We start from the raw sequence: 27,572 nt of genomic DNA on the forward strand, positions 1-27,572 counted from the left end.
AAAGATTGTCCCATCTGGAAACTAAGGCAAAGTTTGGTCCCTCCCCTTCGGGAAGAGCCCGGCAGCCGCTCTGGGAGACGTCCTCCTGCGGGATCAGCCGCCGGCAGCCTCGCTCTGCAGGGCCACGGGCAGCCAAAGGAGACATCGAGCTCCTTCCCGAGCCAGGGACGGGAGCAGGGGGTGGCCGGGACACCGCACACCAGGTACGGGGAGCGCCAGGCACTGGGGAAGGGGGAAAAAAGAGCCTGGGAAGAGCGCAAGGGAGGAGCGACGGGGCTGCCAGGGGGATTTTAAGGAGTTCTGCGCCGGACGAGGGCTCGCGGTCTTCCTCTTATCTGACCCCAAATCCCCACGTGTCCCTGCAGGGTGACGGGAAGGGGAGAGGGTGCGTGCCCTGCTGGCATTAAGGGGTGTCGGGCTGGGGAGCAGCAGCACTGGGCTGCAGCGGGGGAAGCACAGACTGGAGGGAAAAGGAAAAAAAAAAAAAACACATCGCAGCGATTAAACGCTGCTCCGGGCTTCCGGGGAGTGATCCAGCATTAAGGTAGGCAAAACTGAGACAAGGCACTGAGCCACCCTGCTTGGGGCAGGGTTTGGGGTAGATGTCCTCCAGAAGGTCCTCCCTGACCTGAGTTCTTCGGGGAGCCCGGTGCCAGCACCCTCCTCACCCCATCACCTGTCCGCCACGCCGAGCCCTCGTCCTGGCTCCAACCAGGGCTGTCGGGGAGAGGAGAGGGTGTTTTTGGGACGTGGCTTCCCCCGGTGGGCTTTGACCCTGCAGGTGACTACGTGGTGGCCTCAGGCATTAGTCACAGCAGGACCTGCCCCGTAGCCAGCCTGGACCTTACCCGGCGGCACAACGCCTCCAGCCTGTGATGGGGCTGAGCTTGGGGGAAGGATTTGGGGGCAGAAACCAAGGGTAAAACGCTGCCCGGGTTTACACCGACCGACTGGGGATGTGGGTGAGAGCAGCCAGCAGCTGTTGGGACGTGCTGCTGGGGACACACGGCATCACCCTCCGATGGGCAGCTCTCTTTGAGTGAGCTGGAGATGCTCAAATCTCCATCTCTGGTGTCATCGTCGGTGTTCCCCCCCCCCACTATTTGAAGCAAAGAAAAATCACTTCAATGACTAAAGCAGGGCATTTAAGAGCAGGGGCCAGAACTGGGGTCCTCGGGTTAACACTGTCATACTGCTTTTTTGGGTGTTTTTTCTCCAGCCCCAGTGAAAATTCACATTCTGGTTTAGTTTTTGGGGCACGGATTAAGAGGTAATCCCATCCCTCAGTGATGAGCATTGCCTTTGGTTCATTCCCAGTGCCAAATTAGCAGAGGACATACTTAAAAATCAGTGACGCCTCCAGCCAGTGGGGAATAGCTCGTGTGGCACTTGGCTATGGGGTCACACCGTCCTTCCCCAGCCTGCGGTGCTCTCTGTGCTCACGGCAATGGGATATCGCTGGTTACTGAGGGGGGCATCACCCAAATAAACCACACCAACATGTCCTGTTTACGGGGAAAAAGCAGCTGAGATCAGCACATTTGCCTTTCAATGACGGCCTCGGCCATTTAGTCCCCACGACACAAAAGGCAGCAGTGTGAAGGACTCCTTCTTCCACGCTCCCACACATTCCCCGGCCTCAGTTCCTCCTCCCCTTGGCAGCCTCCAAATAGAGAACGGGCCAAGGCCGGGGGGGGGGGGGGGGGCGGGGAAAAAAAAAAAAGAAAAAAAGGCAGAAAACAAAAGCCCGAAGCCAGCGGCACTGGTAAAACCTCCCTGACCACTGCCTGCTCTGAGACATTTCCTAAAAGGACCACAAAAATTTCGTTTCCGAGGCCGTGGGAAGAGAGCAGGAGCGTTGGATGCTCCTGCCCCACAGCACGGCTTTGTAGGGGCCAATTAGCCCCGAAGCAATTAGCCACCATTTAACAACTTATGCTCCCGTGTGTTGTCTCTCTCCTGCTGTAGAAGACGCCGGAGGTGCACGAGCAAACAGCGTGAAGCTGTTTTTGGGGCCAAAGGAGCGGGGCGGTGAGGAAACGCTGCTGAGGTTACCAGCCCGACCGCCTCTGTGCTCGAGACCCGAGATTTCCTTTTCTGCTCTTCCTTCGAGGGGCGGACAAAGCAGCTCAGCATCCGAGCAGCAAAACGCCCTGCTCAGGCTCCTGGACGGCAGCACACATCACTGCCCCCTTCCTGAAACTCTCCTGGAAGAGTAAAGCGGAGCAAACCCTGTTTTCACCCACACCCGGCTTGGGCACCTCCTGAATTTCCCAAGACACGATGACTTCGCTCTGGACGAGGGCTGGAAAGGTGTTCACGAAAAGTCGTGCTTCAGGTAAGGAACGTCTTCTCCATTTGTATTTCTTACCTGAGCAAAGCGTGTGCCCCGAGAAAGACTTCTTAAGGTGTTACAGGTAAGGCTTTACCAAAATAAATGTAAGCATAAATTGGAGTTGTTCATATAATCAAGTGCAGTGGGGAAATCCCATCCCTTTTAGGGAGATGTGCCCCTTCCTTAGCACCTATTATTGCTCTAAAAGCTAGCACCATTAAATACATTTGGCTTGTGACGCTGGTACAGATGTTAACATTTAGTTTGCTTTCTAAAAAACCCTCATAAGACGGTTTCTGGTCCTGCCTCATCCCCCAGACACCACTCACCCAACGCCCCTCCTGCTCAGGGCAGCCACACCAGCGCGGCCAGACCCAGAGCAGCCACGGCTCCCACAGCTCCGCTCCTGTTCTGCTGCCAAATCCTTTGGTCGCCCAGGGTAACAGCAAAGAAAGCACTTCTGGAAAGAGCACTTTATAATTCTGTAATAGGCTTTAGCTGAAAAAAAAAAAAAAAAGGGAAAGTTACATAAAAGTTACATAAAAAAAGTTCTGCAAGATGACAAGCGGGGCTCACCAGAACGTTTTAAAATCACCAAGAAGTCTCAGGGAAATTCCACTGTGAGATACTACACGCATTTCTTCAACACCATAAACCAACTTGGTTCATTTTTGTTCTTCTGCTCTTCTTCCGAAGGGGAACAAAGCTCCTGACGGCCCTAGAACCGCTCAGGTTTGCTTTCACCCCAGCCCTCCCCAGCCAGAGCCGCCACAGCCATGGGGCTCAGCCCTGCGAGTCAGGCTTCCCCTTGTGACTTTACACAAAAACAACGTTAGCTTTTACTTATGTATTTATTCCGTTTGGGGCTACAACTTTTACAGTTCCAGAAATTCACTCTTCGGCCTCTTTGCTGACCGCAACCCCCCCGAGTTGCGCTGGGTGAAAGCACAACCTCCCAGGACGAGGCTGCTTTGGGAAAGTGGTGGCCAGGTCACCAAGCGGGGTGGCATCGGCGCTCTGTCCACAAATAGTAGGCTTAATGAAAGCGTCCTCCGGCAGCTGCTGCTGGGCATCCGAGGCCTTGAAATGGCAGTGCCAGGCTTGGAGAAATCTGCCCTTGTGGGGTGCACAGGGCCAGGTGTTTTCAGAGTGATGTCTGATCAGTTTGTGGTGATGTCTGCCCACGTGGTGTGGAGTTAGAGGAGAGGGGACGTCGATGGTAAAAGCAGGAGCTGTGCCGACAGCGAGCGCGTCTCCTCCTGGGAACGTTTTGGGGGATTTTGGTCCTTCGGTGGTCGACGTCTGCCCCCGGTGCCATCGATGCTGGCGCTGCGTCAGTCGGCGTTCACCCCCGCAGCCAGCAGGCCGGAGGACGCTCCGCGACCCACGCGTCCCTACGCGGCCAGGTCGAAGTCGTCCCGCTCCTGGTTGTAGTCGAGGACCTTCTGGCGCAGGCGCGAGCCGTCGGCCCAGGTGACGAAGTCCTCGACGGCGCGCGGCACCAGCAGCGCGGGGTCGGTCACCACCTCGGGCCCCACGCGCACGTGGCCCTGCTCCACGAAGGCGACGGCGTGCCGCAGGTCCTGCGCCATGCGCAGCTTCAGCAGCACGCAGGGCAGGCGGCGGCGGCAGAAGGAGGCGGCCGACACCTTCTCGCAGAGGGCCAGCGAGCGCCGGGAGCCCAGCACCCCCAGGCCGTACAGCTTGCCCAGCAGGGCGGCGGTGCAGCGGGCTCGGAAGGCGGCGCTGGGCGGCCCCAGGTCGCGGAGGCGCCGGGCCAGGCCCCGCACGGCCCGGGCCAGCGCCTTGTAGCGAGCCCAGTCCTCCCGGCGGCCCAGGCGGTAGCGCCGCAGCGCCCGCACCTCGGCCAGGCCGCCCGCCGCCTCCCAGCTCACCAGCGACAGCCGCCGCAGCAGCTTCCGCTCCGGGTAGCGCAGCTGCCGCACCATGGCCGCGGGCGGGCGGGCGCAGGGAAGGAGGGAGCCGGGCGGCGGGGCCACCGCGGCGCCTTCCGGGGAGGGGCGGCTGGAGGGGAGGGGACGGGGGCGGGCACCGGGACGGGGAGCGGAGGGGCTGGGCCCGGCCCGCCTGGGCTCGGCTCGGCTGGGCTCGGCTCGGCTGGGCTCGATTCGGTTCTGCTTGATCCGGTTCGCCTCGATCCGGTGCGCCTCGATGCGGTTCGGCTCGATCCGGTGCGCCTCGATCCGGTGCGCCTCGATCCGGTTCGGCTCGATCCGGTTCGGCTCGATCCGGTGCGCCTCGATCCGGCGCGCCTCGATCCGGCTCTTCTCGGCTCGTCGGCGTTGCCCCGGGGCTGATGGTTGGGAATTCGGTGGTTTGTGCGTGCTTTAATCGCATCCTTACCTTCGGTTTTTAATTTGTTTTTATTCCTAAGCTCCTTCTTATTTTTGTGTTGAAGCCCCACCTTCAAGTTCAAATTTTATTTCAAACTTTTATTTTAAAATTTGTTGTTATTTTTAAGTCTTACTCTTAAGCCTATTTTCAGGTTTTATTTTAAAATTTATTCTTATTTTTAAGTCTTACTTGTAAGCCCAATTTGAGCTTTTATTTTAAAATTTGTTCTTATTTTCAAGTCTTGTTTTTAAGCGTGTTTTGAGGTTTTATTTTTAAATGTGTTCTTATTTTTATATCTTGTTTGTAAGCGGATTTTGAGGTTTTAAGTTTATTTTGAAGTGTCATTTTTAAAATTTATTTTTATTTTGAAGTTTTATTTGTAAGCTTATTTTTATTTACATTAATAAAATATTATATAATATTATCATATGTAATAATATAACTGCATATATATAGTATTAATGTTATTATTATACGAATAATTTAAGCTTATTTTGAGGTTTATTTACTTTGAGCTTATTTTGAAGTTTTATTTTAGGTTTATTTTGAAGTTCTATTTTGAAGTTTTATTTTAAAGTTTGTTTTTATTTTGAAGTTTATTCCTGATTTTAATTTTTTTTTTTATTTTATATTTCTATTTATTTTTATTTTATTTTTCACCTTGTTTAGTTTTCCGACAGGCACGCTTTATGTCATTTCCCTAACGTGCAGGTGGGATGCAGCCCGGCCCCCCAGGCAGGGGCAGCGCACCCATTGCCCCCCGCAGCCCCTGCGCCCCACAGCCACCCCGTTCCCCACCACCTGGGCGCAGGGAGGGCCTCAGCCCCCTGCCCCAGCCACGCAGACCGGGCTTGTTTACAGGGAGCTGCAAAAACCCCAAACTTCCCCTCCTGCTTTCCGCACCGGGAGCGGGTCTCGGCGCAGGGAACCCACTGATCCAGGGCCTGGGCGCCCTCCTGGGCCCTGCGCTGCCTCCTCTGGGTGCCCTGCGGCCTCTCCGCTGCTGGGTGTCACCCTGCCTGCCACCACCAGCACCACCACCACCACCACACTGAAGGTGTCAGATCAGTGTCTTGGGGTTTCGGAGCTCAGATCCTCAATAGCAGCTGTTCTTATAGGCCTAATCCTCAGTTTGAGCAGTCCTGGACCTTTAACATGCTGTATTTGTTATATCTCTCAGGGTATACGGTCTGCTCACAAGCACCACAATGAGCACAGACGCCACAAAGGCCCCCAAATTCTCCTGATTTGTGATTTTTTTTTCTTTTTTTTTTTTTCTCCCCAGGCCTGTCGGCCAAAGCGCCAAAGGAAATGGGCAGCAACAGCGCTGAGAAGTTTTACAGGATCCCCGAAGGGAAGGGGCCGCACTCCGTGGGCTGCACGGACCTGATGACAGAAAACGCAGCCGAGGTAAGCACTGGGTTCACCCTCCTTCGGATTTAAGGCTCAGAGCCAGCCTCACGACTCTGGTTTTATGGGGGAACCGGACAGAAGGTGTGCACAGAGGTGCAGGATGCGTGCGGGGCACACTTGGTGCCAGGATGTTAGAGGAGAGAGACACCGCGATGGGAAGGAGGGAGCAGTGAATAGCAGCCACCTGGTGGGCTCGCTTACAAGTTTCTCTTTCAAATCCTCTTGGTTTTGAGTTTTTTTTTGTGGGACTGCTCATGCATTTGCACTGTGGTTTTGCTCTTCAGAGCAGCTAGGTGGAATATGTGATCCGTTTGCAGTGGTTATTTGTGGCTTGGCTCTGCCGAGTCCTCTCTATTAGCACCAGAAAGTGATTAGCTTCTCTTTGCAATCAGCCCCTGTGTTTTTCGTGGATGAGCAATCTGCATAATGACAGTTCTCTCAGGGATAGGTAATGAACCTCTTTCCTCTCCTGGTAAACTGTCACCTGGAGAAATTCAGCGGGACTATTCTGGGATTGAATTAATGTAATTACCAGCCTGGATGGAGGCTCGGTGGTGCCCTCCTTAGTGCTCGCTGTGTCAAAGGTTGATTTAAGCTTGATGAGTAAATGGAAGCAAGAGTCATTAAACAAGCTTTTGGTGCACGCTGTGTATGAAACTGATAAATTCATGCTTAGAGGAGCAGACTTTATTCCAAAGCTCACGTTCATGCTGCTCTCCCGGGCTCGTGCACCTTGCCTGCAGTTTTAGATGGAACGTATTTAAATAAAGGCACATCAGGAGCCAGGCGGTGCGTTCAAGCAGTGTGTTGCACACACTTCGTCTGCTGGGAGATCTTTAAGAGATTTTTGGTAGACTGCTGTGTAGGAAAAATATTGACAAGGGGAGGACAGGGAGCCCGTGTGGTTCCCCCACAGACTTGGTGTACAAATGGCAAGAGGAGACCCAAGGCAGTGGTAAGAAATGGAGGCAGATGGAACAGAAGTAGTAAAATTGGTTAGAAAGATGGACCTAACAGGCCTGTATATATCCTGGTGAGGAGATACAGGAGGAACAGTAGTTACTGCACTCCTTTGCTGCGCTGCTGACTGCAGACAGAGCCGTTTGCTCGAGTTAGCCAGGAGACGATGGCCAAGTTGAGGCCGTGCCCCTGAGTGCCCAAACCTCATCTGCTGGGCCACACCTCCAGATACCGGTCTCGGGGGAAAATCTGACCTGACCCAGTGGAAAACTGTACTTCTAGGAGGGTCGGTTACCTTTCCCCCAGCACAGCAAGGCGAACGGGCTCGGTAGCAGCTCCATGAGACACTGGTGGGAGCATCACTGCCAGGATGTCAGCTGTTGTACTGCTTCAAGTCATTGCACGGACAAAATGACAGTGACATCAAAGCTCAGCCTGTACTGAGTAATAATTTTCTCATGAGATTCTCCAAATTCTCTTGAGCTGTTTTTCTTGCAACTGAAGCACTTGACATAAATGTTTTTATCTTCCTTCTTTTTTGTCATATATTAATAAATATCATTTTTTTTTAATCGCAGGGAAGCTTCTTACGCCTGTATTATCCTTCATGCGACGCCACAGATAACGAAGAGGCACCGTGGATTCCAGATAAAGAGTACTACCAGGGACTTTCTGACTTCCTTAACATGTACCGCGTTGTAGGAGAAAGGCTTTTCCAGTACTATGTTGGTGAGACTGGTTTGGGCTTTTTTTCTTGACAAGGGCACGAGCTCCGTATGTGAGCAGCATGTTCTTGATTCAACATTAGTTTCTCCCACAGAGGAGCGTGTGTTTGGGAAGGGTTTGGGTGGCGAGGCTCAATGCTGGACGCGACCCAGTTCTCACAGGACCGCAGTCCGTGACCACTGTACACGGGAGTGTCTGGGTTGGTGTGGGGAAGCTGCCTCTATGTCAGGATTCAAATCACAAGGGGAACTTTGCAGACATACAAAGGTCAGGTAGATGCTAAACTCTAAATACGAACAGAACTTGGATGCCTGGCTGCTCCTAGAAATGTGTTCTTGTAGGGTGTAAAGGGTTGGCCTTGTGCTAGGCTATGGACAGGAGAAGGAAAACATCTTTTTGTAGAAAGTGTTTGCAGAATCGCGTCTTCGTTTATCTTCCGCATTTTAAGATTTGGTACCCTAATCCTTAGATGACCCCTCTGAAATCACCAGGCTCTCGGGATCTCTCCCACAGGAACAAGTGCTGTCTCTCATTTAAGTGCTAATGACACACGCTTCCATTTTTATGTAGGTTCAGTGACCTGTCCTGCAAAACCAAATGCTGATTTTAAGCCAGGAGAAAAATACCCACTCCTCGTTTTTTCCCATGGACTTGGCGCTTTTCGGTAATTCTGCAGTTTGTTGACAAACTATTTTTGTCATCCGTGGGGACAACAGTCTCTAAGAATGGTTCTGAACAGATTTTCAGTAGGGGGTGAGATCCCTGTGGAGTCAAAAAACATTTGGGGAACAAGCTGCTGTGTATCAGCATGCTTTCACTGAAATCAATGCCAGTAAATAAAGGCAGGGTTGGTTTCTTTACCTGTGTTTGCCAGTTATATTTTAGGGGTGCATAAGTATGTTGTGAGAACTAGGTAGTTAATCTTTGGACAGCTCTTTGAAGATGCAAAGTGTCCCATGTGCTACTTTTAAAAAATTATTAACGTCTTCTTTCTGCTGAATAGGTACTGAAACAGTAACGGGCTGTAGTGCAACAAAAAGCACCCTCGGGTGACTGGCATACCATAGCCTGCTCTGCTCGTTAGCAAATTAAAGCAGAGAGGAGAAATACAGAATGGGGGCTAGCACATACGGGGTGCAGTCAGTGTTTAAGGAGCAATGCGACTGAAATCATTGTGTGTGCGTGTGTATCACCAGTGTGGTCTTGATTGCAGGACAATCTATTCTGCTATTTGCATAGAGATGGCTTCTCAAGGCTTTATAGTGGCTGCTGTGGAGCACAGGTGGGTATATTGTGCGCTCTTCAGTTTGATGGAAAGAAACTTTCTCATAATAAATAGTTACTTGTAAAGATTTTTTTAAAGGAGTAACTAATATCTCATATTCAGCCCCAACCCCTTCCCTAGCTCGCTTCCTAGCTAACCAAAGGGAGGTAAATTTGAAGCCCTTTAATGAAAAGTCCTGTGGCATGTATCATTTGTCATTTTCCAAGCATGCTATTTTTCTCGTTTATTGTTAGAACCTGGCAAATATAACGGTGGAAGGAGTTTTGGTGGGGCAGCACTGGTTGGGAGCGTGGGTTTCTTGAAACAAGTCAAAACTACAACTTCTTTTGACTTCATCCCAAAGAAATGGAATACATCCTCAGAAATAACCTTCTGTCGATATTACAGAGATGAATCAGCTTCAGCAACGTATTACTGTAAAAAAAAGTCTGGTTCTGAAACAGAGGAAGAGTCTACATCAAACATGGAGAAGGAGTGGATCTACTACAGGAAACTAAAATCGGGAGAGGAAGAACGTTGTTTGCGTCACAAGCAGGTACCCTCCTGGGGCTGCATGCTAGGAATTAGACAGCGTGTTTAGGACTGACACTTGCAGACACTTTCACTTTGGCCACGCCTGCAGTCTTCTGCCATGGCTCAGTGTACAAAATAGCCTATAGTCCAATATTCCTGAAGATGGAAACGCCAACAGCAGCTTTCTTCATAGCATAAACTACTTCCTTAACACAGCTTTCCCATGAGGTTGTGCTGTCATTCTTAGTCAGCTCTCTCACCTGCTTCTCCTCTACTTTCTGTTTCTCCTGTCTCCAGTTTTGCTGCCCAGCCCTGTCCTTAAGCGTTGTTTGTGTGGCCTTAGGCTTGCTGTAGCTTTTGTTTACTGCTACCAGCAAGACGAATCGTGACTGCTCTAAGGGGGATGTTTGCTTCACCACCTCTGACACACTTTGACATGGATTACAGCAGTGTAAGCAGTGCAGACTTCCTGATTACAAGCAGCATCCGTGCTAGATGTGATGTGGTCGTGGCGATAAGCTCCTCCAAGCACAGACCTGACCTTTAAAACATGGGAGTGTTTTCTTCCACCCAGCGTGGACTCAAACAGGGAAGTGTTTATCTTGCTGGGCCACACAGACAGCAGTATGAGTGTCCTTTCCTGTGTGCATACGACATCCTACTTGTGAGTCCAACTACACAACGTCTGAGCTTGCAAATAACCTGCAGGAGCTGCTGCCTGTACGTTTTGCTAGTAGAGAAGCCAGGAGATTGAGATTTACTTGAAATTCATAACGCACAGACATCTTGCTGGCTGGCTACACTCGATTGCTCCCAATGATGCTGTTGCTCTTTGTTTTTTTTTTAAGCCTTTTTTTTTTTTTTTTTTACTAAAAATATCAAAATCCAGAACACTCCTTACACTGAAAACCTGTATTTGCAACAGCTTTTGTTACATTCTTCAGTAATGTGTATGCATTTAAAATAGGAAGGGCTTCTAGGCAGTTTCTTGCTTTGGGTACATCCAGCACAAAGATGCTTCCAGAGCTATCGTGCACGAGGCAAGTGGAGGATCTACACAAGAGCTGCAACATTTGGGGCCCCCAAAATTCAGATTTGATCAAAACTTCTCAGGGTTTTGTTTTACAGATCCATTCTACAGTTCAGAATAGTGCTTACTGTACCAGTCCCATATATTAAAAAAAAAAAAAAAGACTAAATTTTGTGTACAAAGAGCCAGCAAACCTAGCAGTTGTCTGATAATTCATCCCACTTCTGCCCCATCTTTTCTGTCTCCCAGGTGCAGCAGAGAGCACAGGAGTGCATCAAAGCGCTCAACCTCATTCTGAAAATCAATTCAGGAGAGGAAGTAATGAATGTACTGAATTCAAACTTTGACTGGAATCACCTGAAGGTGAGTGAAAGTTAGTGACTTCATTCTGTTAAACACCTAATAAAGCTTCTGGGTTTCCTCTTCCGTTACTAAACTGCTTCCTGTAGACTATTCTGAAGATTACACAGTAGATCAAAAGCTATTATTTGAAAAGAAAAAAAAAAAATGGGGAAAGAAAGTCTCTTACAGCACCTGGATTTTTTTTAACAGGATTCTGTTGATACTAGCAGAATAGCTGTGATGGGACACTCTTTTGGTGGTGCTACAGTTATTGAGAGTCTCAGCAAAGAAATTAGATTCAGGTATGTATGTCAAACAAAGAAAGGAACATTTGGCACTGGACAAGCCTGGAGCAGGGAGCCTTACCTAAGATCCCTCAGCTACAAATTAGCTCTTGAAGAAAAACTGTTTGGCATGTCTCATCTTCTTCAACTCATGCTTCCTTCAGCTTTGGGGATGCAGAGGAACACAATAGTTGTATTGTATTTTACCGTGACACTGCGGGACCTTGCAGAAGCTCCTGTGCCCAGCTGCACCTGGCAGAGGAGACCAACAAATGGAATAATGGATTAATCCTCTTCCCCCAGAGTAGAAAGCATTATCGCTACAAAGTGATTCATTAACGTGTTTACCCGTTCAGTATCATCAGTTTCCTCATGTCTGCTGCAAATCAAAGCATGCTGAAAACGTCCTCACAAAGCTCTCTACCTGTGACAATATCTAGATGTTGTTTTCGGCAGGTGTGGCATTGCCCTCGATGCGTGGATGCTGCCAGTGGGCGATGACACTTATCAAAACAGTGTCCAGCAACCGCTGCTTTTTATCAATTCTGAAAAATTCCAGTGGGCTGATAATATCTTAAAGATGAAGAAGCTTAGCTCCAATGACTCAAACAAGAAAATGATCACCATCAAGTAAGTGCCGGGGATCCACCATCTCTGTGGTCAAGGATGAATCTTTGTTTACAGAACTTACTCTCCTGTCAGAGCTGTTCAGTTACAGGTAGCTGTAGGACAGACAGTCACTACTTCCTCAGGGCCTAGGTTTTCACTGCACATTTAAATTAGATAGCAGTATGTCTGCTACAGGGGAGATGGAGACCTTTCTCAGCGCAGGCAGTAACATTAAGACACCGCAAGGTGTGCGTTCCTCTGCCAGGCACAAGTTTTGCTCTGGGCCTCACACATCTGCATTTGGACATTTTAAGTAGCCCTCTGGGTGCAGTTGTACACTCCCCTAGTAAAAGCACTGTGCACAGGGGAGGAGGCACCGCTATAACACATGTATGCTCAGAGCAGAGAGACAACCTGGTGATCTCAAGGTTTTGCCAGGCCTACTCCATATCACTGTTGTGGTTACATAGACTAAGCACAAACAAAACTTCCTCCCTTCTGTGGTTAGGGCAGGATTTACTGCTAACCTTGCATGCTCATGAGACTAGAATTTGCTCGATAAAATAGTGTGAGATGTGTCTGGCTTTCAAGAAGCCTTTGTCGTCTTCTAATCAGTCAGCTACGTTCTTATGAGCCTGTCGATCAATTCTGTATTTGCAGAGGGTCAGTGCATCAGAGCTTTCCTGACTTTACCTTTGTGAGCGGAGAAATCATTGGAAAGTTTTTCAAATTAAAAGGAGAAATAGATCCAAATGAAGCTATCGATATAAGCAACCACGCTTCACTAGCCTTCCTGCAGAAACATTTGAGTAAGTATCTGTTTATATCAAAGCATGACATCAATCAACATGTAACTCCTATAAAGCTTTTTTTTAATAAACACTGTTTACTACAAGATCTAAAGTAAGTCTCAGAAAAATCTAAGCAGGAAAAAAAATGCATCAGACTGTAACGAAACTCTAGAAAAAGTTACTTTTATAATTTAAGCAACTCAGAGGAAGAACACCTGAGTTTCAGTACACTTGTGCTAGTATGTAAAAACTAGGAGCGTGCAAGACTGCATCCCCTACTTTGCCAAGCTGATTCATGTATCCTATTTAATTCTTTGGTATCATTTTACAGAAATCTGACAATGCAACTCATTACCATTTGGGTTTCTTTTCCCCCGTTTTATAGGTCTTAAGAAAGATTTTGATAAGTGGGATTCCCTCGTGGATGGCATAGGACCCAATGTTATTTCTGGTACCAACATTGACCTATCTCCATCTCAAGGCGAATAAGGAATGCGAGGAAGTACTGTAAATACCACAGGAACCAGGACACTAATGTTGGCCAGATATTGCTCAGATGTGATAGCACTGGCCTCCGACACAGCTTTTGGGGTGCAGAACAAAAAATATATCAAAACATAGAAAAAAGTTCAGATGAGTTAGTGGGATTCTCAGAAATAATACCATAACAGGGTAATTTCTGCTTTATAGGCAGTGGGGGGGAGGGGGGCAGGAAATCACTTGATGGTAATTTAAATATTCTGTTTCTGACCTAGAATCAACTTTGCAGAGATAAATTAAACTACCAGGAATTCAACTAAAGTTCTGCTTACCAAGCTTCAAGTCAGTTTGCATCCAGCAAGCCTTTTTTTTTTCCAGTGTAAGAAAAAACTAATTTATTAAACTTAATTATTTCAGCTGTGCTCTGGGAACAGCTGGGAGTTGGGGCAGATTTCTGTTCCTTCTAGTTAGAGAGGTACCAGGAAGAAGCTCTTCAGAACTGTCTACTTAAAAGAAGAGCTACAGTAAAAGCAACAGGAAATAGTTTAAGGTAACATAAAAGCAAGGAGTTTGTCCTGACACGACTTTTCATATGAACTTATCCCACTTACATTTTTAAGATCTGTTCATGCTGCCACACTCAGAGGAGGTTTCCATTCAAAAAGCTGCTGAAATGGTCACTCACTGTAGTAAGTGTAACCCCCCTAGGCAAAGCTTTAAGCAGGGTCTCTTGTATTATTCTATGTTACCACTACTATCTCTGTATTACCACTGTCACTCGGTACCACTGCTGTAGATGAACCTGTGGAATAGACGTGTCAGTTCTAGCTGCTCCCTTTAAAGAGGGGCATGCAAGCATTTTTTGATCATGTCGTCCTGTACAGTTGTAATACGCTTCAGCTAGTCATCTTTGTTCAGGTTCTAGCATTGCTGTCTGTGTCAGCAGAAACAGCTGGCTGTGTGGGCCGCTGCAGGCAGCTCTGATTTTTAGAGCAGAACTCTCAAGTTGCCACAAGGAAGAACAACTTCTAAGTGAATAAGCCTTGCAAGAGGGGGACTACTAACTGTAGCCTATTTGTTTCAAAATAAGGTTACAAACAACTGTGTTGCTTGCTCCAGTTGTGTTTTAACTGTAATTAAGTATTTATATAATCTGTGATCTTAACATGAGATTGCAATGACAGCTAAGGCCTGTTGTTCAGAATTTAATTAAATTCTTTACAGCCTACCACCGTGTCTTGTCTCTGCTAAGGGGATCAATATGCAAGTGTTTCTCTTACTGAGTGAGCACTAATGCTCAGGATCTACTGTAATGCTCAGCAAGATGGTTACAAGATGAGACCTTGTGTTTGTAATTTGCCATGGCACTGTGAAAAACTCCCAGCCTCAAAAGAACCTACACTGCACAGACGCATGGAACAGGAATAGGAAAAAGAGCGCCCCCTTTTCAACACATGAAGAGCATAAGTTGTGTGGTGAGCTGCAGCTGGGAGCACACCACACATGCAGCAGCACAACCACACTGCTAGGTCTGCTTCATATTGAAGCTTCAGCTTTCGTTACTGCTATTAAAGGCTACATCACAAACCCAAGTTCGGTTTTGTACACAACTGGGTAGTGTTTCTAGCGTTACAAAGCATTCAGCATGGCTCACAGTGCTCTAGAGAACTACAGATCAAAACAGAAGCAGTAACTGCAGGATGTGCATAGCCACATCACCTGCAGTACAGCTGCAGACATACAGAACCTGTGACAGTTTGTGGTACACTGTACGTGTTACACTGTATTTGGGCAAATGCATAGGGAAAGAAAGCCAAAAAATTTAACAAAACCCTGTAGAGCATGCCCCAGTGTCAGCCAGCTTTATTCCAGCTTCTTCCATTGCTTTGTAACAGCACCAAATACAAGACTTCCAATGCTACACAACTGTTTCTCTAGAGCAGAAAAACTTCCCCACCCCCCGTAAATACCCTTAACTTTTCTAAAAGAAAAAAACAAACAACAAAAAACAAGAATGCAACTTTTTGAAAAGAAAACACCAGAAAGCAGTGTTGTGTACCACAGTAGCCTACACAGCAGTAACTCACAAGAAACCTTTGTTCAAGAACCACCCACTGACAGCCAGGCATAAGTTAGGACACAAAAGCATCCAGTAATGAATGCCTGTCAAGAGGCACATTCTTGTTTAATTAAAGAAAGCACAGCTTTAAGATGCCAAGCAGACAGCAGTCTGCCAGCAACCACTAATTCTTCGACAGGGAAGTATGGCAGTAAGGCATTTACTCAGTTAGGCAGAAGAAACACTCAGTGTTTTGCTTGTAGTCTTGTTCCCATGAAAACCCATTTTCATGGCAATGGTGTGTACACAGGTACTTGCTTGAAGCTTCACGTGGAGAACACGTCATTCTTACAGGAATGCTAGAGAGAATAAGGATCTTCAGATTTCTCAGATTTAGCTGAACTGCAACTGGTTTGCTCTTCTATAAAGAAAAAACAGATCAGACCCATCGAGATATTTCTATAAACACATAAATGCATTAATATCTGAAGTCGCAGCTCTATAAAAGCCTTCAGACAAACACTATCAACATACTGGACCCTATTAAAAGGCTACTCATTAGAAGTTACTGTGAAATGACAAGGCAGTTCAAACACCTGAACTGTCCAAGCAGATGAGACAAGCAGTGCTCCCAGATCTCACTTGTGAGTTCGGAGCCACTCCATCCCTCAGTGGGCTCATCATAAACCTCAGTGGGAGTTTTTGCATCCTGTTGATCTGCACGGCCTTTGCTCGTGTTCACTCAGCTGTTGCTAAGAAGGTGAACAGACTTGAGACCATGCAAAGTATGCAAGAATACTGAGGTCAAATTTGGACTTCAGTAATTAGCAGCCAAGGAGAAAAAAAGATTTAAATCAAGTTGCAAAAACCGCAATCAATATCATCAAAACCAGAAACAGCAAGAGAAGAATAAGCCTGCATCTAAGTGATGCAACTGAGAAAGGATGTGTAGGTTCACCAGTGTAATCAAGTTGGAACATTCAAGTCCCAAACTACAATTCTTAGTAGAGTCTGACCAACAGTCCCTCAGCTTGCCTCAGAAATGTGAGGAAAAGCAACATGCTGATGGCCAACGCCTAAAATTCTACCATAATCTTTACCATAGGTAGATATTGCACCCCAGTTTGCCCAAGAGGCTCAATCCAGTAGGTTGAATAAATACTAAATTGATTTCTAATTGAGACATCAGCAGCTTTCATCATTTGCACTATGATGAATTCTACAACAGTGTTAAAGGAAATACCTGGATTTAAAAAAAGTATTTCAGCTGTATCTTCTAAAATAAAGCATTTAGTAGGAAATTAGAATACATCCAAACCCTGATCAGGCAACCTCTTTGGGAGGCTTAATTAAGGTAATCTTACCTTGAAGTAAGGATTCCTCTGGTGAGGGAAGTGTGTTTTCTGCTGCATGGTTAATTGCCTAAAGAGAAGAGGATTCTGTTAGGAAGCTGGCACCATTGCCAAAATATTTTCCATTGCAGTGTTTCTTTAAATATTAAACTAACTTTTCACACCAGCACTGCTGGACTCTCCTGCACTGCTTCTACCCCCCGCCCCACATGAATCAGTCAAGTTATCTTCCACCTCTTTTGATACAAAAACTGTGCTATGAATAATGAACTGGAAATTAATTCTCCAGTCATCATCAGTAGCATGACTGACAGACTTAACTCTGAGTTCTAAACATGAATGTTTCACTGGTTGGTGCTTCATGAAGAATACTGTTGGAAAGCTTCCTATCATTGCCTAATTACTTAGTAATACAAGTATGTTCCACGATTTGCCAGCTGCATGTGTCAAAGCTGCGTGTCACCAGCATTATTCTAATGTTCCTGATTTACAATAGTCTTCTAGTAACATTTCCTCATTCAAGCTTTTTTTTTTAATTAAGCTATCACCAGACCAAATTCACTGTCCTCAGGCCAAATGGCTAATAGTTTACATAAACAGACTGCATAAATCATAGAATAGATTTAAATTTCTATTGTCTCTATAGAGATTTAAGTCATCTATTAGAGAAGGACAATATAATGTCTTAAAAACACTGTGCTGCTAGCAGTTAGCACAAATGCACAGACTTAGATTAATGCTGTTTTGCCTTTCCATCCTCTTGGTGACACAGCAAGAATGGCAACTCTGAGCGCCCTTTCTATAAATCTGCAGTTTTTCCCAGTCCCACAGAGCACCGTACCTTGGGTGATCTGCCGGCCCGGTCAGGAATAACGTTCCAGACGTTCTCCGGATCCACCATCTCCTCACAGCCGGTAGAGAGATTCAATACCTGTGTGGACAGAGCCAACTCCTATCTAGCACCGCCGATACTCCAAGAAAACACAGTAACAGGAAAAAAAAAGCACACTGAGGGTTCACCCCTACCTCTGAGAAAGCTTTCAGTGTGGATCTTTTAAGGAAGAAGAAATTACTGCTAGTAAACCTGAGCATCACTACTGAATTCAAGGCAAAGAATCGCTGCATTTAAGTATTTCACATGTAGTTCTTTTCTACAGCACCCTAGCTTAAGCCTCTCCTGGGATTCTAATCCAAGTATTGTGAGAGGGAAAGGCTGGAAAACACCCACTAAATCAGAGGGGGCAGGAAACTGATTAATTGCTCTATCACTCCATACCTGACACTCATCTCCTGAATGCAGCTGAACTAGCTTTAGATAACAGAAGAAATCTACAAACAGAAGACCTGGCCTCCATAATCTCAGGCATTCTATCTTCCAAGCAGTTACTTTCATGAAATGATCTTTCGGATTTGCAATCTTAAATTACAACTTAAAGACCCTTTTTATTATTATTTATAATCTCTGTGTGTGTGTGTATATATATATACGCATACTTTCACACACACCCCAAACCTGAGGAAGAAGCATTACTCATATACTCATTTATTCCATCTTAACAGCAGCAGCACAAGGCAGCCCAACATGTTGTAATCCAGTGTTTAAATTAATTTCCACCAGCCACAAATTCAGTAAAGACTTGTTTCACTGATGTAAGAATAGCTGTACGTTATCTATAATATACAAATCAAGTTCCTTTTCAAGTTGCTACTGTTTTTAGCAGTAACTCCCTAAAACATCAGTAAAAAGATGGCAAGGTTCATGGGCATATAACAGTAAATACAGCTGCATGGCAAAACAGTAACTTGCAGTCGAGAGATATAACTCCACACCACAAGTATTGTCTCAAACTGGAGCCAGACCTACCAGTCCTCCCAGACTATTTACGAGAATGAGATGCAAAAGCAGTATCAAGCACTGACATCTAGCATCCACTCACTATGAGACAGCTAGTTCCATCTAGTCCAGAAGTCCAGAATCCGACCTCACAATACTAAGTCTTTTTTTCCCCGCAAAATATTCTAAATTTGGGAGAAGACAAAAAGAAGGACCAGGTTTTACAAATAGAGAAAAAGCACTCAATCGTACTTACCCTGGTACCTTTTTCAGATACCTCCAAAATGCGAGCCTCACACCATTTGAGGGACGTCCACACCACGCATTTTGAACCAACGGCAAAGCCTTTTAGGTTACAAATATATTCGCTGCATTCTACAAAAAGGTTGACATATCAATGAAAGGAGGAAAACACAAACCAAAAAAGCCAAAAGGCTCAACTCCCTCAACTCTGTTCCCAAATCCCCCCTGTACTCCTCCAAACTGCTCTTAATTAATAAAATCTGTCATCCTAAACAATCTTGAAAATGCATTCACGTTTAGAATGAGATTTCCAGTCATAAAACCATTAACCTCTCAGATTACTTGCTGTTACTGTCACGTTTGCCACAGTACTACACATATTCTAATTTCCATAACCCATCAATGCATACTCAGGTTAACACCAAAAGTAAGCCTTAAAAAGCTTACTAGAGAATAAAAACTGCTTTCTACAAGTTATTCTTACATTTAAATGAATGAACATTTATCTAATTCATTAACATTACATTTAAATGAACACTTTGATTACTTAGCATGTTAAAATCAGACACTTTACCTGCACTGCGGCCAGCCAAGTCATCATTTTGCGTTTTTCCTGTTTCTTCATCCATATGTTTACAGCCTGAAGACTGCACGTGTGTAAGTGCCCTTCCACTTTCTCTAAAAGATTCAGCCAAGTCTTTTTTCATCCATTCTTCCACATAACGGTCATCCAAGTCTTTTCTCATCCATTCTTCCATGTAACGGTCATCTTTCTTCTTTTGCCACTCCTTATGTTTCTCAGCTTTGCAGTCCCACGATTTTACGGTGCAAACAGGCCTCTGGCTTGTTAAGTCTTTTGTAAGAAATGAAAATCGACTCCCACTATTTGCAGAACTTTGCAGGGCAGTGTGTTCCAGCTCTAGAGAGTCCTCCTCTCCATCCTCCTGAGAAGGCTGCACGTCAGGCAGCACCAGCTCCAGCAGCTGCTCAATCTCAGCGCCTAGCATTGACAGCATGTCGTGGGTCTTCAGGTCCAGCTGTTTCTGAGGCCTACCATCAGACGGAGACAGCATTAGGGGAGGCTCCACTTCTATCCAATCTTCTTGCAAAGCCTCTGCTTTATGAACCCCTGACAAATCCAGTTCCAGTACCTTTGCATTCTCTCCCAAAGCAAGCTGAACATCAGACGGAAACAGCTCTGCCTTCCCTGCATCACTAACCGAAGGCACCAGGTTGTCTCTCTCGGTAAGAGAGGGTAAAATTTCGAGTGATTTCAGAACTGCCAACTCCTCCATCTCGTTGTGCAAGAGTGGCAGCTCAAACGCGTCCCGTTCCAACGCTTTCTCTCTTGCTTCACTGCCAGCAGCAGTCTGCATTTCAGGTGACTCTCTTTCCAGTGCTTCCTTTGTTTCTTCATCAGCTGAGGAGTACACTGAAAGTGCATCCAGTTCAAGTAGGAACTCTCTTAAATCATCGTAAGAGTGCATTTGTAACTGATCCAGTTCCATCAACGCCTCTGTGTCATCACCTGCAGGAGGCTGTACCTGGAGCAGTGGCCATCTCAGCAGCTCTTTTTGTTTGCCCCCCAGGAAAAGGCTGCCTGGGGAAGCACCACCTGTCTGCTCTGCTTTCAGCTCAGCATCCTGTAGGAGTGGCGCTCCAGGCAGCTCCTGCAGCGCAGGTTTCATCCCACTCCCCAAAATATGAAGACTGCAGCTTCTCGCTGCTTCTGGTAATGCTTCGACAGCGGGCTCTTCTTCAAGCAGAGGGACCTCTTTGTCAAAGCTGCTTTGAGCCTCAACTGTTTCAGGTCCATCGTCAGCCTTCCCAGGCACATGCTCAACAGCTCCGTCCGACGCGTTTGCTCCTACAGCATTTGAACTCCCAGAAGTGACATCCAAGAAACGTTCAGAATGAAGTAAGGCACTTTCGCTTCCTTCCTGAGCTAGTCCACAAAAACAGTAGTTTCTCTTTTGAGACATGGACCCGTATCGCTGCTTGAACAGCTGCTTCTCTGTGAGGGGCTCTCAAGGTTTGGGACAGCTTTGTGATCACTTCCTATATTAGCCTTCCAAAAAGCTTTCATCTCTTCATTAATACTCTTTCCAGATGCTTCCAGCTTGACAACAGACAGAGGGACTTCAAAAGCTTTATCCTCCCGAGTTTCTACTACTTCAGCTTCTAGTAGCACTTCTACAGTCATATCATAAAACTTCTCTTTTGCTTCACTAAGCCACGAGCCCTCTGAGGAATTGAAACCTGACAGGCAGCAAGCAAACGCTTGATTGGGTACTTTGAGCAATTCACATGGAATTTGCCTGAGCATCTCCAAGCCAACAGTCTCCTCACTTCCATAATCCACATGTCTGACAACTACATTGCCATCTGTTACGCTGGTGACTTTGGCCCTGTAGAACTTCCCATCCTGGCTGTACTTTGCTAGACAAATATCACCACTTTTAATGCAATTGCTCAGAGAGCTTAGTCCAAGGTTTTCAGCTTCCTTTATTTTTTCCTCTACGTAGCTTATGCTTTCTGTATCAGCACTGCAACACCAAAAATATTCTGGACCTTTTACCACCGTGACATAAATTTGTACAGTCTGACCTGCCTCGGGAAACTTCCAGATAAATGATTTACTATCACTTACACTGGAAATTTCATTCTGTGCCTGAGAAGGCAAAGGCTGGCACGTATTTATCCCATCACCACTCTCTCTTCCATCAAGCATTTCAGTTGAATGAGACCCTTCCCTTCTTGCAAGATCTTCATCAACTAAATCGACTGTTATTACACCTTGATCGTCACTGAGAATAACTGCCCATTTATCCTCAGCCTTCTCTACAAATTCACACGTGAGCAGCACTTCACTTGTTCTCTTGGTGAAGTACTCAATCGCCTTCTCTGTCCAGCCTGTACTTTTGTTGCATTTAAGTCCACCTAGAGAGCAGTGAATGGCCATTGCTGGAACCGAAGCTAAGTCTTCGGGGAGCCTGTGCGCTTGATCACCGCTGATTACCGCGGTATTACCGTAATCAATATACTGTATGCTGATTGAATCGTCAGAAGTCTTCCCTTTTACTACAGCTCTATACCACAGGCTGTCCTCGGAATAAACAGCACTGATCAAGTCTCCGGTTTGCAAGGGTCGCCCACAAGGGCCCTTTGCTGGTGTTTCATTGTTTAAGCATTCTGAAACGCTGTTTAGCTGAGCCTCATTGCTTGCGAGTTGAACATAAAAATCTGAAGGATCGTTTACGTGAGAAACATACGTTAACACTTTATGAGCTGGTGTTATGCTCTGCTGGGGTAGGTCAGATACATTTCTAACTGGTATACATCTGCCTTCAGTTCCAGGTTTATTATCCGACTGGGCATCCACCTCGACAAGCGGCACAGACTGCTTTTCCTCCCCCACTCTATCTAACAAAGCACTTTCACTACTGCTCAACTTCTCATCAGCTTCCAGTAATTCATCTGCCAGTTTTCTCTTCACAGAAGGCTGGTGAAGGCTTACACCTTCTGGTTTGACGTGCATTTTGCTACTCCCCTCTCCTCCCCGGGCTTCAGGTCTGCATTTTTTTCTTTCAGGAGGCCTACCTGTGTTCAGAGAAGACTCTGCAGGCCCATTCCTCTTTTTCACATCTGTACCTTTAGAGCACAAAGTTTCATTTTCTACTTGTCCACTCAGTCCTGCCTTATTTCTTAATCTTAACCCCTCCTTCAGTTTTGCATTAATCTGAGTATTACCATCAAACAACTCAATTAGCAGTTTACCATCAGATTCCTTCGCTACAACTATTGCTTTTAATTGCCTTTCCAGGACAGCTTGCTTAAACCACTCTGTAGCTTCTTCAGGAACAATGGCTATGTCAGATAAGGAACACTTTATGGCCTGCATTGGCAAAAGCAAAATATCATAAGCATCACTTGGTATAGGAAGCAGATTATCTTTCTCTATTGTCTCTGTGTTACCAAAATCCACAAAAAAGACTTCCTTGTTCGGTTTCGTGGTTGTAATTACTCCCCTGTACCAGCTACCATCGGTGTACCTTGCCAGACACAAGCCTCCAGACTTTGGCAAAGTTTCTAAGCTGGTCATTGTTTCACTGAGGCGCCCGATGTTATCGGTAAGCTGGGCTAAGACATCTGCACATCGTTCGAGTTGGCAGTAAAACGTCCATGGATCATCAACGTGAGTAACAAAAACCTCTTCCTCACTCCCAATTTTGATATCGTGCGTGGAAAAATAGAACGAATGGAGCTGAACACAGGATGCCAGAGGTTTTTGAGGTGACAGAGGTCTGGCCATGCCTCTGGCTGTCAGAAACTGGCAAGCACTCTGGAAAGGTGTCATTAAATCTACAACGTTAAAGAGCTCCTTATTATTAACAGAAGCCAAGGCAAATATCGTGCACCTCAGCTCAAAGTGACACGATGAGGCATCAACAAACTCCCGAAAGGCCAGAATTGCTGCTTCATCCCAAACAAACGGGTCCTGACCATTAGGCTGGATTAAGTTGTACAGGCTGCACCTGAAAGCCTGAGCCTTTAACTGGAGGAAATGTTCAGGAATTGAGCGGAGACTCGTTAGAGACACCCACTCTCTGTTGCCATAGTCAACATATATGACTTCTACTTTTTCTGCAGAAGTAACTTCGCTGACAATCAGAGCCCTGTACCATTTTTCATCCTCTGAGTACTGGGCTAAGCATACAGAATTCGGCCAAGTATTGGGGTGGGATGAATTTTCGCAGTACTCCTGAATTTCAGCCACTAATACAGTGAAGTCATCAGAATTTCTACTTAACTGACACCAAAAATAACCAGGACTTTCAACACATGATACAACCACACTAACTGTACTTCCCACTTCCAACTGGCCCCCGTAAGAGAAGGTCGGCCTCATTTCCAGGTAACTCTGCCTGTGAGAGATGGGCAGGTTTTCCTTGCCCTCATACACCTGAGCAGGAGGCGATTCAGTACTTTTAGAACCGTGAGTGGTTGCAACAGGGCTCTCCTTGACCATCACAGCTGCGGGACTAAGCGCTCTATCATTTTTCTTTAGACCAGGTTCTTCTCTGAGCTTTTTAGCTGTATTCATTTGTTTTTCTTCCCCAGCACCCACTGGGGAAGAGGCCTGCCTCGCAGCCTTATCAGATGATTTTTGAGGAGTCTCAGGCATTTCACACCCCTGGTACTCAGCATACCCCCCCTGAGCCATGAGTTTACCCACATTTCTCTCCCCCAGTTGGGACTGGTCAAGAATTTCAACCACGTATTTGTCACCCTGTGCACTGCGAAAATGAACCTTCAGTCCCTTGTTCAGTACAATCTCTCTGAAGGCAGACACAGAGTCTTCACTCCAAGTCCCCCTCAGAGGGGAGACATCTGCCAAACAACACTTCAGAGCTAAAGCTGGCAGCTCCCTGAACTGAGGAAGGAGCTCCTTTACCTTATCCCGGTCTACAGTTTCGGTATTGCCTCTGTCCATGAGGTGTATTTCTACACCACTGTCCAGAACCCTGGCGATTACTGCTCGATAAAAGGCACCCTCTTTTCCACTGGCACAACAAAGGGACCCAGGCTGTAGGTCCCATACGACATCACCCAGCTGCGTGGCATTGGAGTAAAAATTCCACATGCTCTGCATCAGCTGCCTGAAGAGCTGGTGATGCTCGTGGAGCTGCAGCCAGAACTCGGACGGGTCTCGGAGATGGGAGACCTGCACATCGTGGAACACACCCAGCTTCAGGTGCACGCCAACTGAAGGAGCAGAGGCCAGATCTCTGGGCATTAAAGCAACAGGAGGGGCTCCCGGTGGCAGTTCCAGTTCTCCAGCTGCGGATTCTTCCACCTCCAGCTGCTGCCCCGCCTCAGTCTGGCTGACCTGCACGTGGCTGCTGACCAGGCAGTGAGCTTGCACCCCAAAGACGTGGTTCAGGTTGATGCCACTTTCCCCATACAGGCTCACGTTATAGAGATGCTCGAAGGAGTTAAAGGCTTCGATGCGAGCTCGCACTCCTTTGCCCAGCACCAACACTTTCAGCTCATTGATCTGCGACAGGGACCAGCCACAACCCCCATCCGAGACACCCTGAAGAGCACACGGGTAAGTCACCACAGGCATGCGAAAGCACTCGAGGGGCAGGTGGCGCAGGCTAGCTCCCATCACAGTTTCCTTCCTGCCATAGTCCACAAAGAACACGTGAGCCACTTGCTGGTCCTGCTCCCCAGAGGTGACCTCCAGCAGGAGCGCTCGGTACCAGCAGCCCCCCACACCACGCGCAGCACAGGGTGAGCCCACTTTGGGTTGTAAATCTTGCTCCCACCTGTCATAAATGTGGCGCATGGTATCAGAAAGCCGATGGATCTCCTTCGACAAGCTCTGCAACTGGCAGTACACGTGGTGAGGGTCGGAGACGTGGGTCACTATGACGGGCTCTGTCACACCCAGCTGAAGCTGCGGGTAGAAGTAGTCCAAGGCAGGTGACGCTGGCTGATATAAGTGGAAAACTTGGAGAAACTGTGGCACGGTGGAAGTTGTGAGGGAACGCGCAGGAGACTGCAGTTTGAGCTGGTCTGTTAACGGCTCATGAGTTAGATAGTCCTTGAGCACCTGGCAGAACCAGCCAGAAGTAACCTGCCTGGCCAGGCCCAGGTGATGCATCTGGGCCACCAGCTGAGGCAGCTCCAGCACTGTGAGATGCTGCGGCACCATCACCTCCCGCACCACACCCGACACCTCCTTGCCACGCAGGTGACCGAGGAACTCCATAGCTTCTGCTGTCCAGGTGGAGACAGGTGCATCCCCACAGGCAGCCGCCATGGGGCCTCCAGCCGGCATCAGATCAGCCACAACACAGCCCAGCACCTCGGGCGGCAGGCAGAAATGCTCCTTACAGCCCCGTGCCAGGTAGTAGGGAGACACAGCCACCGTGCAGCCTTCATCAAGCAGGAACACGCGGTAGTCCCAGCCATGGCGACTCACCACACGGCAGCGGTACCAGAGCCCAGCCAGCTCCACCAGGCCCAGGTCTCCAGCACGCAGCTCAGCCTCACCAGCCACCTGCCCCACAGGGCCTGGTGTATTCACCAGGCGTGGCCCGGCCGCTGCCTGGATCTCGCTGTGGAGGCGGATATATTCAGCACCGCGCTGGCCCAGCGACCCCCAGAGCTGCGCTACGGGCACCTCGGGGCACGTACCCACGGCACAGACCCGCAGGGTGACTGCAGTGCCGGGCTCGGGGGGCCTGGACGCGAGCCCCATGGCGCCCCTCATCCCCCAGCCCCACACGACGCAAAATGGCGGCAGGCTCTCCTGCCTCCCCCCTCATACAGCGCGCGCCGCCCACGTGACCCGCGAGGCGTTAAACGGCCAGGTGCGGCTGCCCGGCCGGGGTGGTCGAGTCCATTTTTCTTATCCTGGGGGGCGACGAAAGCAAGAGGGGTGGGAGTAGGTTAATGAAAGCAAGATAAAAGGGAGTTAGCCAATCTAGAGGGCTGCCTGTGTTAAACGGAGGATGCTTGGAGGCACTACGAGGGAGAAAGTTGTCAGCAGGACTCAGCGCGGAGCCCCCCGGCGCAACCCTCGCTGAGAGTGGACCGCTCCATGCCGGCTGTGCGGCAGCGGCACGGCGCCGGGTGGAGCTTCGCCTCCATTGGGTGGAGCGAGCACCGGGGGCGGGACCTAGGTGCAAGACTCGGCGTCTATTGGCTGGCGAGGGGGCGGCGGTGTGAGGGCGGGACGGGAGGGGTCTCGGGCTCCTTCAGTGCCTCAGCGGCGGCCGCCATTTTGTAGCGCGGCCGGGGCCGCCTCTGACGGGCCGGGCGGCCTCTGACAGGGGCTGAGCCGCCTGTAAGGGCTTCGTGAAGCAGCAAATGTAGGTGCTGTGTTTGTTTGTTATAACACAGGAGAGCCAAGCCCGAAAGCTGTGGTGCCCTCCTCGGGCTGACTCTTAGCTTCTGAAACTGGTAAGTCCAATAAACGTGGCCGTGTGCTTCACACAGTAGAAGCTTCTGCTTGAAAAATTTTGAATTGCCACACACTAAGAAGTGATGCAGTAAGTAGCAGCTTTTGCTATTCAAATTTAGTTATTTTAATACAAAACATGAGGCATTGGCAGTGTTATGAATCTCTTTAGTGTTTCCTGCTCAGAATAGCTTTATTAAGAGTTAAAACAACTCCTCACTAGAAGACTTCTAAAATTACTTTTTTTAACTCAATAGGTCAGGCACTTCTGCATATCCAGCATCAAGTCTACCTGAGTAACAGGATTGTAGGCAGGACCGTATGGATGTGACTGAAGAAGCAGCTTTGCCTGCTGGTTTATAGTTGCTGGTGATGATGTGAAAGAAGGAAAGAACTCAGACTACCTTCTCAGCCTGACAAAAAAATAATATTTCTGAACAAAAAACTTCTGATCACCTAATAGTGGTGAGATAAGTATCTACACAGCATTTGTTCCCACCTTAGAGTCACACACCCAACCACATGCAGCCACAACAAACCCACAATATAAGGAAAAAGTACAAGTGAAGCCAAGAAGACACTCAGATTGTTTTTAATCAGAAATTGGCACCTGGGAGGTACTGGTTGCAAAGTCTAGTCTGGAAGAAATCTTGAGTATTTACTTGGAGAACAAATTTTGTAGTGTCGTTTCATTGTTTGGTGTTAAATCAAAGCCAGCTTTGTTCTGTCTATGTTATGATTTCTACTAGAGTGCATTTTTGCCTCCTCATAGACAAAGCCTAGTGACAAACAGAAGTAGTCCTCTTTCCTATAAGATGTGGAAAGCTTTAGATTAAAAAAATATATATTCAAATATCCTGTGTTTTTTTTTTTTTTTTTAGGGAACATTATATTTCTGCCTAGATTTAAAAAGGGCAGAGCGTATATTTCCATGGAAAAGTGGTACTTTAGTGACCCAGTCTGCCATGTCAGTGCTGGGACTGTGAAAG

At 47.5% G+C, this 27,572-nt stretch overlaps 3 protein-coding genes across 5 annotated transcripts; 1 reads left to right on the plus strand and 2 right to left on the minus strand.

Moving 5' to 3' along the window:
- The first annotated feature begins 61 nt into the window (after positions 1-61).
- Positions 62-14,351, plus strand: PLA2G7 (phospholipase A2 group VII). Of its 3 annotated transcripts, XM_013184455.3 has the most exons (12): positions 62-203; positions 1,969-2,338; positions 5,976-6,100; positions 7,642-7,792; positions 8,360-8,453; positions 9,003-9,071; positions 9,462-9,609; positions 10,867-10,980; positions 11,170-11,261; positions 11,700-11,873; positions 12,513-12,661; positions 13,029-14,351. In XM_013184455.3, the coding sequence occupies exons 2-12, from the start codon at positions 2,284-2,286 to the stop codon at positions 13,130-13,132; spliced, it is 1,275 nt and encodes a 424-aa protein (XP_013039909.1). In that variant the 5' UTR covers positions 62-203; positions 1,969-2,283; the 3' UTR covers positions 13,133-14,351. The 3 variants fall into 3 exon arrangements, with proteins under 3 accessions (XP_013039909.1, XP_047921706.2, XP_047921707.2); XM_048065749.2 differs by lacking the exons at positions 62-203; positions 1,969-2,338 and adding an exon at positions 4,283-4,670; XM_048065750.2 differs by lacking the exons at positions 62-203; positions 1,969-2,338 and adding an exon at positions 4,522-4,674.
- Positions 3,168-4,284, minus strand: IMP3 (IMP U3 small nucleolar ribonucleoprotein 3). Its single transcript, XM_048065773.2, has one exon. It carries the CDS (start codon positions 4,282-4,284, stop codon positions 3,730-3,732), a length of 555 nt encoding a protein of 184 aa, XP_047921730.2. The 3' UTR covers positions 3,168-3,729.
- A 925-nt stretch (positions 14,352-15,276) lies between the features above and the next one.
- TDRD6 (tudor domain containing 6) lies at positions 15,277-26,305 on the minus strand. The gene is given in 6 exon segments (XM_048065746.2): positions 15,277-15,541; positions 16,547-16,604; positions 17,376-17,465; positions 18,625-18,743; positions 19,186-20,568; positions 20,571-26,305. Coding segments are annotated over 6 exon segments (6,984 nt in total). The 5' UTR covers positions 25,894-26,305; the 3' UTR covers positions 15,277-15,530.
- Between the last annotated feature and the right edge of the window lie 1,267 nt (positions 26,306-27,572).

Source organism: Anser cygnoides, chromosome 3, assembly GCF_040182565.1.
Source record: "Anser cygnoides isolate HZ-2024a breed goose chromosome 3, Taihu_goose_T2T_genome, whole genome shotgun sequence".
Classification (NCBI taxonomy): Eukaryota; Metazoa; Chordata; class Aves; order Anseriformes; family Anatidae; genus Anser; species Anser cygnoides.